The sequence below is a fragment of the Phascolarctos cinereus genome, unplaced genomic scaffold, assembly GCF_003287225.1.
Source record: "Phascolarctos cinereus isolate Bilbo 61053 unplaced genomic scaffold, phaCin_HiC Scaffold_1;HRSCAF=81, whole genome shotgun sequence".
NCBI lineage: Eukaryota > Metazoa > Chordata > Mammalia > Diprotodontia > Phascolarctidae > Phascolarctos > Phascolarctos cinereus.
In genome coordinates this window covers 4925498-4944108 of record NW_027555514.1, presented here as the reverse complement: position 1 = coordinate 4944108, position 18611 = coordinate 4925498, and the positions used below count along the sequence as shown (strand labels likewise).

The 18611-nt window shown below is 44.1% G+C and overlaps 1 protein-coding gene across 1 annotated transcript in view; it reads left to right on the top strand.

The window, feature by feature from the left end:
* The window catches only part of THSD7A (thrombospondin type 1 domain containing 7A), a 329937-nt gene that overhangs the window by 188514 nt on the left and 122812 nt on the right, over positions 1 to 18611 (top strand). Inside the window, exons 5-6 of the mRNA XM_021000020.2 lie at positions 6094 to 6249; positions 8329 to 8541. Of these exons, the coding sequence (XP_020855679.1) occupies positions 6094 to 6249; positions 8329 to 8541 (369 nt within the window). The remainder of the gene's footprint in view (positions 1 to 6093; positions 6250 to 8328; positions 8542 to 18611) is intronic.

Here is an 18611-nt window from a genome sequence, read left to right as displayed (position 1 = left end):
CAGGGAAAGTGTGTTTTACATCTTTCAAAGCTAAGCTATGAGAAGAGCCTATCCTACTTGTTGCATTCTTAATGCTGGAATTGAGCCCCGGCTTCTTACAAGAAAATCTAGCTTCTGCCCTATTTGAAAATTACAATTTTTTAAAATGTTAGAATCCCTGAAATGGAGCTATTTCAGATTATCCCCTAGTCTAGTGACACCCTCCACTAAGAACCATTCAGAGAATTTTTTTCATTTTAAATATGTGTTGTGAATCTTAAGCCAGTTCCTACTCAATTTCCTATTCAGTTTGACTTTTCCTAGTCAATGAAAAAAGGTTTTGAAAAGTTACTGTCCTGGACCCATGACCTCTGGATAGACTCTGTCCCTGTAGGGACCTCAGAATTTTTAACTCAAGGAGCCTACCTTGTCAGTGGTAATGGTTCTTTAGGAAGTCCACTCCAATGAATTTGATTCCATTTATCACAAAACAGGAGATTCAGGAAGCCACAGCTGGGTTCCTGGCCAAGTTTGGAAAATCAAGTTTTGTAGAGTTAGAACACAAAGTACTATTATGAAGATGCAAGCCTGTGATTGTCTTCTATGAAGTGGAGAGTGCCTCTTATCTGCCTGGGGATTGCTCCAATCAATCTGTGTCCTGTTTAGAATAAAGCCCATAAAACAAACCCTGAAAGGGGAATAATCTGACAGAAAGAAATACCCCAGCTGTCTGCCTTGGTTTGCTTGATTCATGAGAAAGATTTGGGTACTTTCAAGGCAAAAAATATGAAACAGAGCTCATTGTTCTAGAGTTCACTTGGATGAACAGTTAGAGAGCTTTCAAGAATATGTTGCTTTTAACTCTGATTTCTTGTGCTTTAATTTCCTGAGTATATCTTTTGATTTTGGTGAATGTTACTGAGTTGTTTTCAATCACGTCCAACTCTTCATGAGCCTATTAGGGTTTTCTTGGCAGAGATCCTAGAGTGTTTTTCCATTTCCTTCTCCAGCTCATTTTACAGTTGAGGAAATTGAGGCAAACAGGGTGAGGTGACTTGCCCAGGGTCACATATCTAGTAAGTGTGTGGGGCTGATTTGAACTCAGGAAGATGAGTCTTCCTGACTCCAGGCCCAGCGCTCTGTGCACCATGCTGCCTGTTTGGTTTGGTTGGACGATTGTCATTCAGAGTCCAAGCGGTTCATTTAAAATGTTCCAGTGGCCAGACGTGGCCTGATCAAGAACAAGACCAGACCATGGAAATCAAGAAATATGCTTTGGCTAATCACACTCACACTGAAAAGACCAAAGTCTTTAAATTCAAGATATGTTTGATCTTGCCAGGCTCACTTCATGTTGTTCATGCCTTCTAGAATAATACGAAGAGACTAACAATCTGTGTTTTTAAATTTCAACTCCATGAAGGAACATTACCGTCCTTGAGGATGGTGTAAATGCACCTATTTATTAGAATGGCACGTCATTCCAGATTTCGTGAAGAATTACCTAAAGAGAAGATCATTGTTCATAGTGTCCTCCTGTTTCAGAGATTATTCTCCAGTCAGTCCATGTGAATTTTAAACCTTTCCTATTCAATTTGGCTATTCCTATTCAGTAAACATTTTTTGCAAAGTTACTGTCAGGGACCTATGACCTCTGAATTACAGGATTCCAACCCTTGATTTAGGAATGCCAGGGTGAAGATAGAAGATTGAAAAGGTTATACCAGGAAAACAGTTGTTACAGACCTCATGACATAAAGTCTCCATTCAGTAGATTTAGTTTAATTAAGCCCTGCCTGAGTACCTCTGGCATGAAAAGACAATGCTAGACTCAGGCACAAAATGGCAAAAGTCCCAATTCTGCCATCAAAGAATATCCATTCTGCTAGAGGACGTGTTATCTACACAAAAGGCAAATCTATGCAGAAAAAAGGCACTAATTCAGAGGGTCCAGGCAGGCTTCCTTTTTGGAAGTGGCATCAGAGCTGAGCCCTGAAGGGAAGCAATCTGGGGACTGGAAAAAAGCGAGAGGAAGAGAAAGAGAGAGCATCTCCAACTTTTAGCTTAGCCTATGGCAAAGCACAAATGGAAAATGGAATGTCAAGGTTGAGGGGCAGCTGGTTGGTCTGTGACTAGAATGTAGAGTACATAAGGGGGTATCCATACATTGTGAAATGTCTGAAAGGTTAGGAGGGAGCCAGACTGGGAAAAGCTCCTCATGCTCTGCTGAGAAATGAGTGTTTTCCTAAATACAAAAGGATCCACTAAATATTTTTGAGGAGGGGGATGAAGTCAGATCCATGTTTTGGGAATATCAATTTGATATTAGTGTAGAGAATATATTGCAGAGGGGAGACTTTCAAGCAATTAGGAGGCCATTGCAAGCGCCCAAGTAAGAGGAGATGGGAGCCTGAACTGCAGTGGTGACTGGGACTGAAGGGGAGCACATAGATACAGTAGATGTTGAAGAGGTAGCATCAAGAAGATTTGGGAACTGATTGGATGTGGGGATGGTGGGAGAGGGAGGGTCATAGATTGTTGATGTCCTTTGAATAGAGCGGTTTGGATCAGTTGATGGATTGAGAGCCCAATAAAAATGCTGCGCAAAGAATCAAAGTGAGGAAGTAGAACTAACAAGTGTAAACTAATTTGTCTAGGAGTTTCACTATGTGAGAGAAAGTTATGGAATAACATCTTGACGAAATGGTCTAGAAAAAGGATTTTATTAAGTATAGAGGAAGAAAAATACCAAGAGCAAGAGAAAGGCAAAATCAAAGCAATGTTGAGGTTCCATAGTACACCCAGGAAATTGGCAGAATTACAAAAGATAGACAGTATTGGAGAGGTTGGGGAAGGCAGGCACGCTGATGCACTGTTGGTGGACCTGGGAAGAAGTTACACCGTTGTTGGGACCAATGAGATAATGGTTGTAACATGCTAAGCACAGTGCCTGGCACATAGTGCTATATAAATATTAACTATCATTATGAATAATATTATTTCCACCTTCCAAGGCCATCCCCCATCTGCCACTGCAATTACAGCATGATGTAACATCCTTCAAACATTTACCCAAGGAGTCTGTTTCTGCCTGTTGTCATGTGGCCTTTGAATAATTACTCCAAGCTGGACCTGTTGGCTGGCCTTCCAGCTCAGCTGCCCTGGCTTCCTTGAGTTAGAAATATGTACTGCCACAAAGAAACTGCTAAATGTGGTTAAGATTCGAAGTCTTCTAAAAAAGTTAGCTCTCTCTTTCCTTGTGTTGTTCCACCAATATGTCATATTCTCAGTGTCGGAAAAACAATAAAATGAATCATTCTTGGCTTTGACTGATATGGAAATACACAGCAGAAAACAATCCTGCTTAACATAAGCAGGAAAGTTCTCTGTGGTTTGCACAACACAAGTAATAGAAGTACAGTCATGTTTATTTTCACTGCAGTTGAGAGATAATTAAAATGTTCCTGGGAGGAACAAAGGAAAGCAAATCTAGGAAGCCTCAGAAATAACTAATTTATAGAAGAAGGATTCAGCACTTCACACACGTATGTGCCTAGTCATGAGACAAAGAAGTGTCATTAATGAAAATGGAGATGGTCTGGATGCAGGGCAGGAGGCAGTAAGAAGGGGGGTGTCTGGAGGGCAGCGTTGGGTGGGTAACTCCTGGCTGGCCCAGGAAAATGGTGCCTGCACAGATCATATATGTGTGATTTTCCATACTTGTAATCATTACTAGAATGAAATCTGTATGAACAAAAAGAAACAAAATCCCATAATAATAATCAAACAGCTCCAATGACAAGCACTGAACACCCTCTGATTCCATTCCAGGAAAACTTTATCATGAAGTGCCTCCTGTATGTAGCGTTTCATTCTCTGCCTTCATTGGATTTATCATTAGCATAAATGGGAATTAACGGTTTTGGACTCTGGTGGTTTCCAGTCGCCTTCCTCTCAGAGAGTACAGATGCCTTCGACCTTCTGAAGGAATAAAATACTCAGCCAGGACTTTCACACAGTCTCTCCTCACCTCTTACCTACACTATTATAGTGAATGGCCTCCTTAGTTACACACACACACACAAACATTATAGATATATATGTATGCATAATGTGCATCATAAATTATACACATCTATATATACACATACACCCTTGTACTTATGTTTGTCTAAGATATACATATATAGTATTTACACCAGAAATACTTGTGTATATAGGAAATAGATTGCATATATCCATATAAATCATAGACAGGCAGGTTGTATACTGCCTATTTGTACCTACTTATCTGCACATTCTACTCCCCCATTATATCGTGACCTCCTTGAGAACAAGGACTCTCTTTTGCCTTTCATCAGTCCTTAGCTCATTGCTTGGTGCATGGTCAGTGCTTCATATGTTGACTGACTCCTACTGACTCTAGTTTTACTCTGGCCAGTTTTTCTCAACATTTCCCATCATTCCCGACACATTGCCAAACTTTCTTGTTTGGTGTTTCCGACCACAGTGTTCCATTTCTAACCTCAGGCCTTTACCCAGGTTGTTTGGCATCACTCCCGAGGGGGCTGAATTGGAGGTCACCCCTTCGGGAGCCGAACCCCATGTCTCCCCAGAAGTAAACAAAGTGCAAGCTCAGATTCCATAGGGTTTACTGTCATCCAAGCACCCACCATAACCAGCTGTGCTCCTTCCTCCTCTCTGCCTCTTAAACTCCCTAGCTTCCATGGAAGCTTCTCTCAGGTGCCAGGCACTATTGGAAACCTTCCCTTGTCAAAGGAAGTAACATACAGAAGGCATTTTGTAAACCTTCAACTACTACTTCATTGCCATCTAGTGTTTTATTGTCATCATCCCTTCCTATGTTAGTACTGTCTTCTTCCTCAAATTATCTCACATTTGCTTACTCCCAGCAGAGTATAATCCCATTGAGGGCAGGAGCTATTACTTTTTTTATCTCTGTGTCCTCAACATCTGGTGCCTAATAGGATGCTTAACAATTGCTTCTTGGATTACATTACATCAATGATAATAGGCATTCAAGCCGTGGATGAATGGTTTAACATTCATTGACGCATAGATTCAGGCAGATATGTCCCCCACACCCACAGAGAAACACAAATATGCAGACACACATATACTGCCTGCTTCCCACCTGCAGAACCAGCAAGCTGGAAGGCTGTTCTGGCATTCCTTGGGGGTGGAGGGAAAGGAGTGTTCATCCATCAGAGGGACCCTTCCCCTCCAGCTGTGTCGTCCTAGGAGGCATTTCATGTTCTTCATCTTCCTGAAGCTTCCTCCCTGAGCACAAGCCAATTCTGGTAGGGACTGGACAGGAAATCCTGTCCACAAGAGTTCTGTGGTCTGGATGGGAAGACTGTACTTGGAGAGGAATAAATGGTAGAAAAGGAAGAAGAAATTGGAGACAGCAGATGGAAATCAGAGCCAGGGAAGATGTGAGCAATGAAGCGTTCACCCATGTCTGTTTCCCTTATTTTCCCCATCCTTCCCGCCAGTGACCTCAGGCCAAGATGTATACGCTTCCACTTTGACCAAGTTCTTGTGGTCACAGAAATGGAGTTTGGTGTCCTCTGTGAGGCTTCAGGTTGAAACATCCAACTACTCCCAGTGGAGTAGTTCCCCTAGATAGATGTCTCCTAGAATTGAACACAGTTTTTCTAGTCTGACCAATGGGTCCATGACCTTCTAAGCCCTGGGAGCTATACCTCACATAATGCCACCCCATGTTAGACTACTTTTGTAGCTGCCATGGCATACTGGTAACTCACATCGAACTTGCACTTCAATAAAAAAGACAATTTTTAGACACATGGTCATCTAACTATATCTCTCCAATCTTATGCTTATGAAGTTGACTTTTGGACCCACATGTAAGACTTCATTAAATTTGATCTGATTAGATTCAGCCCAGTGCCCAAACCTGTCAAGGCCTGTTGGGATCCTACTATTGTGATCTGTGAAATGAAAAGAGCTCCATGACACTGATTTAAACAATGTTACCCTCCTTTCATGTGGGAAATATTGATAGGGAGTGATACTGAAGCTCATGGTCCTTTTCTGGAGAATTTCATTTTTTTCCATTTTCCCCTACAGCTTCCAAGCCAGTAGACTGGAAATTCTGCACAGGGACTGTCCCAAACACCACTCAGCTATGCCACATTCCCTGCCCTGTTGAGTGTGCAGTGTCAGCGTGGTCAGCCTGGGGACCTTGTACCTTTGAAAACTGTGATGACCAGCAGGGCAAGAAAGGTATGTAAGTGGTTGCCAAGCCTTCTGCAATGTAACATGCTGGGTTAGCCTTTAAGCTTCTTGTCCCCTGTGCTTATCACAGTGCTGGGCACATAGTAAGGACATAGTAAATGATTGTTGAATTGAATTGACAACATCCAGGCACATAAGGTAAGGAGAAATCATCATGAATGGAGAAGGCCCATGTTATAAGGTGGCCTTGAACTGAACCACAAGGGATGACAATGATGTCTCATAGTATGCTTACCTTCAACTATGTACAAGCCAAGCCCACTCATCCCCCATTGCAACACAAGCCCCTGATAACTGGCATGCCTTTCTTTCATGTTGGCACCTCCAGACCTGAGCACAGGAGCTTACACAGAAGAGCTGCTGAATCGGTATCTGTAGAATTGAATTAAACATAATGAGGTTAGATACGTGATGATGGAGTGCCTTGTCGTATCATGGGAGGAACTGAAGAGTCATCAATTCAGAATGTTTCTTCCTTATGCGTAAAGGTCTCTCAGGAGATCTGACAGGAATTTTGGAATCCATGAGTACTACTAAAGGTGGTGCTTAGTATGCAAAAGAGGAGTTGAAGTCCTTGAAAAAATATTTCAGTAAATGAGAATACATTACCTATCTGGAATTTAGTTACCCATCAACCTTTTCTATTCAGGGCACAACTGAAAACCATTTCCCCCCAAAAAAAGAGGCTTCTGAGCAGTTAAAAAGGAGCACTGCAGTTTATTCAGAGTGCAGTGCCTTAAATATTTTCTCAGAACCTACTTTTGTTTCACACATAGTCAAACAAAAGTTGGACAGCCACCTGTCTGCAGTATATTATAGTGAGGATTCCTTCCATGCATGGTTTGGACCAGATGGCCAACGATGTCCCTTCCAACTCTCAAGTTCTATGAATTTTCATAACCTTGGTGAGCTCGTTCCTCAGCCTACAGAAAACTAAAAGTAATTTAGTTTAACTTAATTTAATTTAGAAGGAGAGAAAAAAGATGATATAGTCTGGCACAGTGAGAACTGGCAGTCAGACAACAAAGGATGATCTGGATGAAATATTAAAGGTATTCAAGAGAAGAAAAAAATGTCTATAGTCCCAGGCTACCATGACTAAAGCAAGCATTCCTGTGTCGTTCTATAAGTCCTGATGTCATCAGGGTGTTATACAAAGTGCTATGTTTGGTATGAATCATTAAAAGACGATTAAAGGATGTTCAGTGTACTCTGAGGCAGGGAACCATGTTACATTTTAGAAAGATTTCCTTTCAAATAGTTAAAATTTAAAGTAGCTTTGGCACTCAAAGTTGACAAAGCCTGTAGTTATCCAGAAAATTCAGAGACCCAGTGTGATACTACCATAGCTGAAGGTAGGTGTTGCATCTGTCTGCCTGGCTCCAAGATCAGTGGGTGTCAGGTAAACACGTTATCACATGGGAACACCAGCTACTTCATAAGGGCCTGGTAAGTGTTCAGCCATGATATCTGAGTCACCTCTAAGACTGGAATGTATGCTAGAAAGGCAGCATTGCATTGTGGCTAGAGCTTTGGAGTTTGAGTCAAGAAAACCTGGGTTCTCACTTTTAACATTCACTAATGGGCTGTCATCAAGTCAACATCTCTCTGAGTCACCCTTTCCTCATCTCTAAAATAGATGGAAATCACATTCTCCCTACCTAAAAGGAAGTGTTGCCTAGTAGATAGGGAGCTGGTTTGGGAGCCAGGAAGAAAGACCTGGGTTCAAGTCAAACCTCTGACATACTGGCTGTGAGTCACCTTTTAGCACTCTAGAAAACTCTCTAAGACAATAAAATGCAGAGTAGTCACCAACTTGTACTGATAGAGGGTGTTAACTCACTAGGGAGTTTTTTGTGCCAATGAAATAAGAGGTTCAATCTCTATCCCCTGACCTGTCCCCCTCTAGGATTATTGTTAGGCCTTTATTAGATCTTTTATGTGAAGTCCTTTGCTCTGAGCAGCAGAATTCCCATTCCCTCTGACTCCTTAAATGATTGCCTCCTGGAGCTGTCCATTGTACTAGACCATCCACTGACCAAATCTTTTCTTTCCCAAATACTTCAGGCTTTAAACTGAGGAAGCGGATGATTACTAATGAGCCTACTGGAGGATCTGGAGGGACTAGTAGCTGCCCTCACTTGCTGGAAGCCATCCCCTGTGAAGAGCCTTCCTGCTACGACTGGAAGGCAGTGAAGCTTGGAGACTGTGAGCCAGACAACAGAAGGCAGTGTGGTCCTGGAACACAAGTCCAGGAGGTGGTCTGCATCAACAGTGATGGTAAGGCCAAGACACATAACTACAGTGATGGCCCTGGGACACTGTGTGGAGGATTGAGTGAGAAGCCTTCCATTTTCAGAAGCAGAATGTTGTCGGGGGTTTTGATGTTCAGAAGTATCTTTTCATTTGAGATGCTATGGGATGAAATACCAGACCTAACACAATGATGCAGTCAGAAACAAAAAACGGCTAAATATGGGAGGTGCCCATTGAGCACAGGACAATGCTAATGCTCACTCTGGGGATTCAGAATAGAGTAAAATGTACTTGTTTTGATCTTGCTTCAGACCTGTGGATTTACTGGTACCAGGAACTCCTTGTGAAGGAACTATCTTCACCAGTGCAGGAGTTATAAGTGACTACCTCAGGGTCACACAGCCATTATGTGCAGTCATGACTTGAACCCAGGCCTGATTGACTCCAAGCCTAGTTCTCTGTTCCCAACACCATGCTGTCTCTCTAGCTTCATTCTACAAACCATTTTGTCTTCTCCCTTCTGATCAGTAATGTAACAATGCCAGCTTCAATGCCAGTTCCCCAATAATAATTTGCCTCAGGGCCCTGCTGAAGCACTCAGAATCTAAAAGTGGTCTTAACACAAGCCTTGATCAAAGCAGGGGCTGGAGGGGTGGGATCTTTCATCTCTGGCCCTGAAAATTGCTGATGGCTGCTTGGGTGCAATTTACATGGCAGGCTCCTTGTAAGAAGAACATGAATGAGCCTCATTTCCTCATTCTAGATTTGTCTCTCATGGTGCCATATTTAGCACAATGACTAGCCCATAGTAGGCAATGAAGGATTGATTGATTAATTTAGGCTCCTCCCCTGGTATACAGCTCTTTTATCCCTTCTCCCAGGATCCACACTAGCTTGATAAGCACTTCATAGCTACTGTGGTCTCTCAGACCTCTTAGAACTTGAATTCTCTCCTCCAGGGCTCTAAACTAAACCTTTGGAAGATAATTCCAGACCTCTTTAACCACCAAAGAGAGCCCTAAATGCGGCCTCAGCTCCAACAATATCTAATCTAACAATCTCTGAATATCTAAGAATACTATAAGAGGGATGATATACAACAACAACCTATATAATACTTTGTGATTTGTTGACTCACTTGATTCTCACCCTCTGTGAGGGAGAAGCTATCTTTGTCCCCATTTTACAAATGAGGAAATTGAGGTATGTTGGTGGTTGTGCTTTGTTCTCGAAGAAGACCAAATGACACCACTATGCTAGAGTCAAGCTTCAGTGTGTCTGGCTGTGGCTGATCAGACCAATACGAGCTCAGAACATTCTACCACAGGTCGGGGACAGATAGTCTGTGTGAGCCTTTGGGGTGGATTCTCTAAATCTGCACATCTTGCCTTTCTTTCAAGTGATTTCAGTTCTGCTTTGCTGAGAGAGCACATAGGTTGTGATTAGAAGTGATTGCTCAGTCATACAGCTAGACAGTTTCTGGGGCAGGATTAAAACTCAGATCTTCCTCACTCCACTGTAAGATAACTGGATCAAAGTGTTGATACTAATTTCAGCTTGGAGATGAACTAGCTCTGTGCCCTTGAGTGAATCATTTCCCATCTGTGGGTCTCAGTTTCTCCATATTTCAAATAAGGGAGGCTGGACTCAGATGGCACTGAAGTCTTTTCTTGCTCCCAAATGTTTGGATCTCATGCATATGAGAGCAGCCTGCCCAGAACACTGTGCCCTGGGGCCTGGGCCCGGGATGATGAGGTCTGTTGGAGGCAAGGCAGCCACATTCAGGCTCCCTCAGGGGTGCTGGAACTTCTGGCAGCTACCTTCCTTTTTGCTTTCAGTAAACACAATTGTTTCTTCCTGTGGCTCAGAGTGAGTGTTCTGAGCAGAAAGCTGTGCTTGGGGGTAGGAAACCCAGTGTTAGGGAGAATTTTTTACCTTTAGGCATGACAATTCTTCTATCTCTTGCCCTGGGTCCAAACCATATGTGTGGTAAGCCTTAAACAAAATGCAGGCTGGCCCATACTGCACTATTATAGGAAGGGAAGGAGAAGGTGGCTGCTGTGCTTTTATGATGGATATCGGCTTTTCTGCCCTCCCTGGAAAGCAAAGGCAAGTCCTCTGCTGTGTGGTTCCCAGGGCCAGGGTGTGATATGGAAAGCCATCAAGCTCAGGAGCCAGAGAGGGGGCTGCCTCCTGCCCCTCGTGCCCTATGTATTAATGAGCTACCTGGTGCTGAATAGTGCATAGCCCACCTGTTACTGTTTTAGGATCATGCACAGTGAGCTAGCCCCCTGCAATGAGAGAAAGACAACACTGGGTGATTAGCTTTTAATTTCTTTAGAAAATTATGTGGTACAGTGAAAAGAGTGATGGATTGGTAGTCAGAGCACTTTGGTTTAAATATCAGCTCTGCTCATTCCTGTCTGCATGCGTCTGGGACAAGTCCCCTTCTGTTTCTAGGCCTTGGTTTTCTCCTTCATAAAATGAGAAGGCTGGACAAGACCTCTAGGGCCCTTTCCTGCCCGTATCTATTAACTAAATTATGAACAACTCCATTTTGTTTCCATTTCATTTTCCTCCCAAAAAAAGTATGACTCTGGGCATGTGTGTATACACTCCTGTGTGCAGAAGATTGCTAGGACAGAAGATAGTCAAGACCCTGCTCCCAAATGCTCTCCTGAGGTCCCAATTGTTTCTGAAACAAGTCATCTCTGGTAGGGTGGGAGGGAGATAGAATTTGGAGTTGGGAAGCCTGGGCTCCGATCTTGGCTCCATTTGCTACAAGTGTGACCTAGGGCAAATTACCTGACCTCTTCAGGCCTGTTTCTACAGTTGTAAAGTGAGGAGGTGATTGGCCTTAGAGGTCTCTTGGAGTTCTAAAACCCATGATTCTGTGGCCCAAAAGACTGAAGGCTCGTCCTTACATGGCAAATGGACAACAACAGAAGGCCTATATGGCTGGCATCTTGGTTGTAAAAGGTAGAAACTTAGGGAAACACTAATGTAATCTGCCAACCCCTGACATCCAGAATCCCACTTCTTGTCCTCAGTTATACCAGGATATGCCATACTTTTTAGGTAGCCCATGCAAGAGACCAGGGCACTCTCTCTCATACACACACACACACACACAGAGTTTTACCTTTTGATATAATGTACAATTCACTTCAATACTTAGATCAATTCATGCAAAATATTTGTGACATGAGAGAAATCTGTGGATCTTTTCCAAGTGGACACTTTGCCCCAGTGTAAATATGGGCAGATAATTCAGGAAGACCATAAATAACCTTGCTTCTCCAGGCTGAGCCAGGGGGGAGTAGGGAGGGGGTCACCTAATAAGAGATTAGCAGCTGCACCAAATGTTGCTCTGTAATTAAATCAGGCAGAGGGAATTGGAGTTGATTACTTCTGCAGACTCTTCCCAATACAAATGCTTGAGCTGGGACTATAGATTTTGTTTTGTAATTGAGTTGAGACTCCACTGTGGAAGTAAGGAATTAGGGAATCTGCCTGATTTTGGTTTATGGAGTAAATAGGATGGGAAGCTGCTCACTTCCACCAAATCCTTGCATCTTCCAAATCTGGGTGTTAATTAATCCAATTAAACTCAGGAAACATTCTAATTAAATGCCTTTGTTTCATTTTCCTGAAATGGCTGTCCACAATTTTAGTATTAATACTTTCAGAGACTCTTGGATCAAATATTGAGAGCATGAAGTGAGGATTTACTCAGGCCCACAGAAGACAGGAGGCTAGCCCCAAATTATCCATACTATTTGGCAACTTGGATTTTTCTCACCTTTTCCATCCTCACATGAGAGTCAGGCAGTCTAAGAATGATGCCAAAGAGCTTTCAGAGTTTCAGTCCTGTGACTGCTGAAGGGACCCATTTCTTTAGCTGCCCCAGCAGAAGGGGAGACTTTGAAGAATCCTAAAACCCAGATAGTGGCCAAGAGTCATGCATCTCCATCAGATAATGCAAAAGTCTTAGACATTTGTAGGAGAATTCATCTCAGTTCAGAATTTATCTCCAGGACAAGGTATTCTTAACCTCCCAGGACTGCAAAGTCAAGCTGTCAAGGTTGGACCATCCCTTACCAAGCCCAAACAGATGCCCTTCTGGTCCAGAACTACTGCCCCAGCCCTTGTTCTCAGCCCTGGATACATCCAAGTCCCTCACAGGACCCGAATCCTTTAGAAAAACAAGGTTTCTGAACACAAATAAACATTCCTTAGCCACAGCCTGAATTCAAGGCAGACAGGCAGATGGGCGGTGGGCCTTTTCTCCCTACTCACTTATCTGCTCCTCATTCTTGTGACACCAGCTTCCCACTAAAGCCTCCTCCCTTCTCCCAGACTTACCACACACAAGAATGGAGGAGAAAAAGAGGAAAGTGAAGATAGGGAAGGGGAGGGGAGAGGAAGAGAAAGGAAGGGAGAGGAAGAGAAAGGAAGGGAGAGGAAGGGAAAGGAAGGCTCTCTGTGCCTGAGGACAGCTGATCCTATGCAGCCACTGAGTATGTTGTTTTCTCAAATCAGTTGGGGATAAATGGAAATTAGCAGGGCCAGTCAGCAGTAATGTAGAGGTTATCAAAAGTTCTCTGAACCTGCTGATTAATCTAGAAGAGAGGAATAAATAAGGCATTGTAAGGACAGAAAATAAATTTCTCTTCATATAGCCCTTTCTCCACCCTGAAATCAAGGACCATTTTGCTTTTGCCTTTTGTCTCCCTAGCATCTCTGCTGGTGCCTGGCACATGGAAGGCATTTAGATGTTGACTTTCACTACACTAATGACAATCATTTATTCTGAGGCAGCTTAGTAGCACAATAGATTGAGTCATAGAATAAAAACAAATTGACTTCAAATCCCATCTCAGACATTTACTAGCTGTATGATCCTGGGCAAGTCTCCATATGAATGAGATGGAGAGATGTGGGCTGATCAATAGAAGACATATGGCTTCAGAAGTGGTAGAATGGGCAGACTCAAAGACTGTTTCATCTGGGAAACAGCAGTTCATAGGAAACATGATTTTCATAGATCATGATTCCCAAAGGTCTCACCCCTACCCCAAACCCAGCAGCAAATAGACTAGATTTGGCCCAGTCTGATTGTGTTGAGATGTTGTCTGGTGGGAATAGGAAGTAAGGGTTGAATGTACCTCACTCCCAGCCTTGCTGTCCCTTCTAATGCACACCCTTCCTCATTGAGCTGGGGGTGCCCATTACATCCAGTGCTCTCTGCCAGCAGCTGGCTCTTAGCAAAGAACTAGGTGAATCAAGGGTCACTCACCCTTTGCACTGGTGGCTACTCGCTCTGTATGTAGGGGTCTTTCCCCATCTTCTAGGATGCTGAGACAGATGCTTCCAGAGGTGCAGTGGAGGGTCACAGGGCCTGAGCATATCATTCTTCCTCCCAGAATTCCTCTACATTTGCTACTTTGACACAATCAATGTTTCCTGTGGCCTAGAATGTGGGGTTTGCAAAAATTGTTGGGACCTTAGAATCAGCTGCAGCTCTTTTGTACTGGGATTTGTCTCTGTGCAAGTTTTTTGATGTCAACCTTCACTGAAGCCTGAGAATCTCATCATCCTCCTTCCCCAGTAGAGAAGCAAGGACCCAAGCACCACAGGCCAAAAAGAAAAGCACCAGCTGAGGTCTCTTTAGATCAATACTGAGGAGGGAGACTAGCTCTAGGGAGAAGGGAACCAGCCCTAAAGATGATCGGGTTTCTATGAAGGTTGGGACTGGCAGGACAGAATTACGGGAGGGGCCACTTAGAACTCAGACCAGTTGTTCAGAATAACCGAGCCAAAGCAGAGTAAGGCTGCTGTCATTGTGAAATGCATGGCCGCTCTCCAGAAGTGGAAGCAACTTCAGCACAAAGATTAACCCGCCATTACATGGGAAATGCTGATGCTTTAAGCACCGAAAGGCTATAACTAGATTGTTTTCTCCATAATGTGGCCTATAAATCAACAGAGAATTTCCTTTTCCTGTAAGTTGGTGTGTCATTAAATGTGTTTGGAATGTAATTATCTGGGGTGTTCTATTTAACTCGACGGTCTCTCATTTTGCCATCAGGCTCAAGTGCCAGGGTTTGGGGGAGGGCTTCATATAATTAGGTTTTGAGTTTTTATTCCATCTGCTCTAAAGACAGAAGTCATTAGAGCCTCCCAGACAGTCTAGGACAAGAGAATCTGTTTCCCCATCGCAGGGGATTACAGAGGACTTTCTTTCCACGGCAGTTTAGGAATCTCCATTTTTATTTAGATCAAAGAAATATGGTGTAACATTTTGATAAGTTTGATAAAAGCTGTTGTCCTTCATAATTGAAGAGGACCAAAATGGTGTCACTATGTCAGCATCGGTGTACAGTGGGTCCAACTGTGGAGGATCAGACCTTTGGCCAGGCACAAACAGTCCCCCTAAAGCTTTGGGAATGGAGATGGCTCTAAATTTGGGCTGCTCATTTTTCCTTTGAGCTGCTACAATTCTGCTTCCCTCCCAAAGCCCCCACTTTGCTTTTAGATTTGTTTTGTTCTGTGTTGTGTTGTTTCTTTACTACCCCCCAGTTAACACTTTGCTTCACTTCTGCCTTTGAGGGCAGAAGGGAAAAATAACAGTAAACCTAGTAGTGGGATCACTGGGTCCATAGACACGGACAGTCTAGTTCATTGTCAGGGAAAGTTGGACCATCGCGCAGCTCTACCAATAATGCGCTCACTTGTCTACCTACCGTAGCCCCTCCAATATTTACCATTTCCATTTTTTGTCCTCTGCCAGTTTTCTAAGCAAGAGGTGAGACTTCAGAATCATTTTAATTCACATTTTTCTTTAAGCTTCTGAGCCAAGTTTTTACTTTTTTAAATGAAGTTTTATTGTATTAGGCCATACAGAAATGGATGACAGGGAATATGTGGCCCTGGGGCAGGAGTTTACCTCCCTTAAGTCAACCCTTGCCTTTCTTCTCCCTCCCTCCCCACCTCTCTCTGTCTCTCTCTGTCTCTCTCCCTCTCCCTTCTCTCTTTCTCTCTTTCTCTCTCTCTCTCCTTCCCTCTTCTCTCTCTCCTCCCCTCTCTTTTTCTTTTCTATTTTAATCAGTTTCTAATCATCCTGATGATTGCAGCTTTGTCATATAGCCTGGTGTCCTGTAGTACTACTACCTCTATGCACACTCCCCCCATCATTTCCCATGAGATTCTGGGCCTTGTATTCTGCCAAATGAATTTTGTTATTCTTTGGCCTGTTCTGTAAAAAGGATCCCCTTGGTAGTTTGATTGGGGTAGCTCTCTGTTTCTTTACAAAGAGATAAGACAAAAATAATATAAATCCAGTTAGAGCCAGAAATCGCATTTGAATTAAAACTCCTGGCATAAAATCAAGGAGGGGGGTGATTCATGTCCATATCAGTGACATAACTCATCACCAAGAGACAGAGAGTACTCGCCTTGGCATCTCATATACACCTGGAGCCTCCCACGAAAACCAGCCTTGAGCCCTCATCTGAAAGAAGGCAGCTGCACACCTGGACTTTGCCCCATGGCAGCCACCTCGGCTTAGGCGTAGAGACTTAGACAGCCACTCAGACTGCCCCAAAGCTCACATGGCTTCTCCAAGCAGCTTTCATGGTTCCATCCAATTGTATCTACTTCCTTCCTTTTGGGCACCCCTTAACCAACCATTTGTATATTTTGCCTAATATTTCCTTTTTTACAAAGAAGGGCTCGTGCTGTAGGTGAGGATGAGGGTTCTGTTCAGAAAGAGCTGTGAGGTCAAAGCAAAAGGTGTCAATATATTTTCTGTAAAAAGAAGCAGAGCAAATACCCCACAGGCCTCTGGATGGGCCATCTTACAACCACAAAGTGAACTGTATTGGCCTCGCCTACAGCTTATTTAACAGCCCATTGACCCTGGAAGGTATTTGCAGAAGCCTTAGAAAATACCCCAGCCACTTCTGTACTCTCTAGAAGTCACTGGTGTGGGGTAGGGAGATCAGAAAGCATTGATTAAGCACCTACTATGTACAAGGCCCAGTGCTAAGCACTTTACAAATATTATCTCACTTGACATTGATGATGGGATTTGGAATGAATGCTATTCATTCAGAAAAAAAAAGGAATAAGCCTTCCCACAATACACCCAACCCTCCCCCTAGCCTGCTGTAACTTCCCTTTTTTTATTTAACTAGGCAAAGAAGATTTCTGGTGGATGGGTATGTGGAGGGGATGTGCTTGCCAGCTACCTCCAGCCCTTAAGCATCCCCACGCTCATGAGCTTAGCAAGGAGCCCTAGGTAACCCATGGTGACCATGGGCCTCACTTTTTGGGTCCTTAATCCCTGATCAAAGGCAACTCCTGTTAATGGAGCTGAGCCAGCAAGCTAAGAGTGAAGGGAAGAAGTGGGAGCCAGTACCAAGGTTGGAGAGATGAATTGTTATGTGCAAGCAGCAGCGAGGCTAGTGTTGCTGCATTACATGGACTGGACAGGTAGGAAGGGGGTCAGGTTGTAAAGAGAGTCAACAGCCACACACAGGATTTTATATTTGATTCTTAAAACAATACAAAGCCATAGGAGTTTGGTGATTGGAAGCAAGGTGGTGGTGGAGGGGGACATGGTCAGAGCTGAGCTTCAGGAAAGGACCTTGGCAGACCAGTGGAGGGGTGGACTTGATTGGGGAGAGACCTGAGGCAGGCAGGAACCTCCCCCTGCCCCCAGCAGCTGCTGCACAGTCCAGGTGTGAGATGGGGCCTGCATCAGGGGGAGGGCAGTGTCAGAGGAAAGAAGGGGCGTACTGGAAAGATGCTGTGCAGGTAGAAATGACAATGTTTGACAACAGTTTGTTGTCAGTTTAGGGGTGGGTGAGAGTGGCTTGTTGCCCCCCACACATATGCAGAATATTCCCCAAAGGACAGTCAGAATCCATGCATCTGATCACCTTCCTACAAGAGGAGACTTCTCACCAGTAGGACATATGGGCACGTGGAAGGGAAAATTTCCAGAGACCCGGGCTCTCCATAGCTACAGTGGCTCATAGAAGCAAAGCTCTTGTCTGCTTCTGTCCTTCCTTCACATGAGTTATCTCTCCATTTGAAAAATACTGAAATCTGGCCTAAGCAAACACTAGCCATGGCTGCATTGTGATTTCCATATTAGGAATAGCTGGGATAGGCAGAAACACTAGGCATGCGTACATACCAGCAGCCCGCCTTATCCCTGCCCTTCTGCTCTATGGCACCCTGGTACATGGTAGCATGGCACCTGCACCAGAGAAAAGTTGACATTCTTGGAAAGAAGCCAGTAGTGTCCAGCAAGGTGCCCCAGTAGGCCCACCCAAGAACAGCCAGTGTGACCGTGTCCTCTTGTACTGAGCGTACATCTCCATGAGAAAGGCTCACATAGGATGGAGAAGTACGGGTGGGAGATGAGGTCTCCCAGTCACAATGCAGATGTGCATGGTGGTAGCCTAGGTGAGAAGGAACAAGGAAAAGGGAACTTTCAATGACAGCTGTCTTATCCCTGGCTCCTCCTCCTCCTCCCCACCCTTGCAATTCACTTGCAAGTCAGGATGTCACAGGGATTTACAACAGCAACAAACAGCAACATCCCTGGTTCCACTTCATGGAAGAGCCCTGGACCGCACAGCGCTCCTGGGCCTCTCCTTCTCCTTGACCAGGGGAAGAAAGCTTTCCAAACTTTATGTTGACAGAGAGAAAATAAAATGTGTCTGCCTTCAGAGGTGCCCAACTGGGGACTGCCGGCATCTACAAAGAGCAGCTGGCTTCGCAATGCCCAAACAGCCGATAGCCACGAGTGCTTGTTTCCATAAGAAAGGCTCAGACACTGGGACACCGCTGTCCTGGAGGGCTTTTATCCCACCCACTCATGGCCTTCTGGAGCTGCCCTTTGAGGTGGAGAACTTAGGGAAGACCATGCCCCAGTGGTGAATGGCCAGGGATGAGGACTTCTGTTCCACTGGTCTGTCAACTAACAGCATGGTGTGCTAGGTGCAATGCTAAGGACTAGGTATGCATAGGAAGGCAAAAACAGTCCCTTTCCTCAAGGAGTTCACAATCTAATGGGGGGC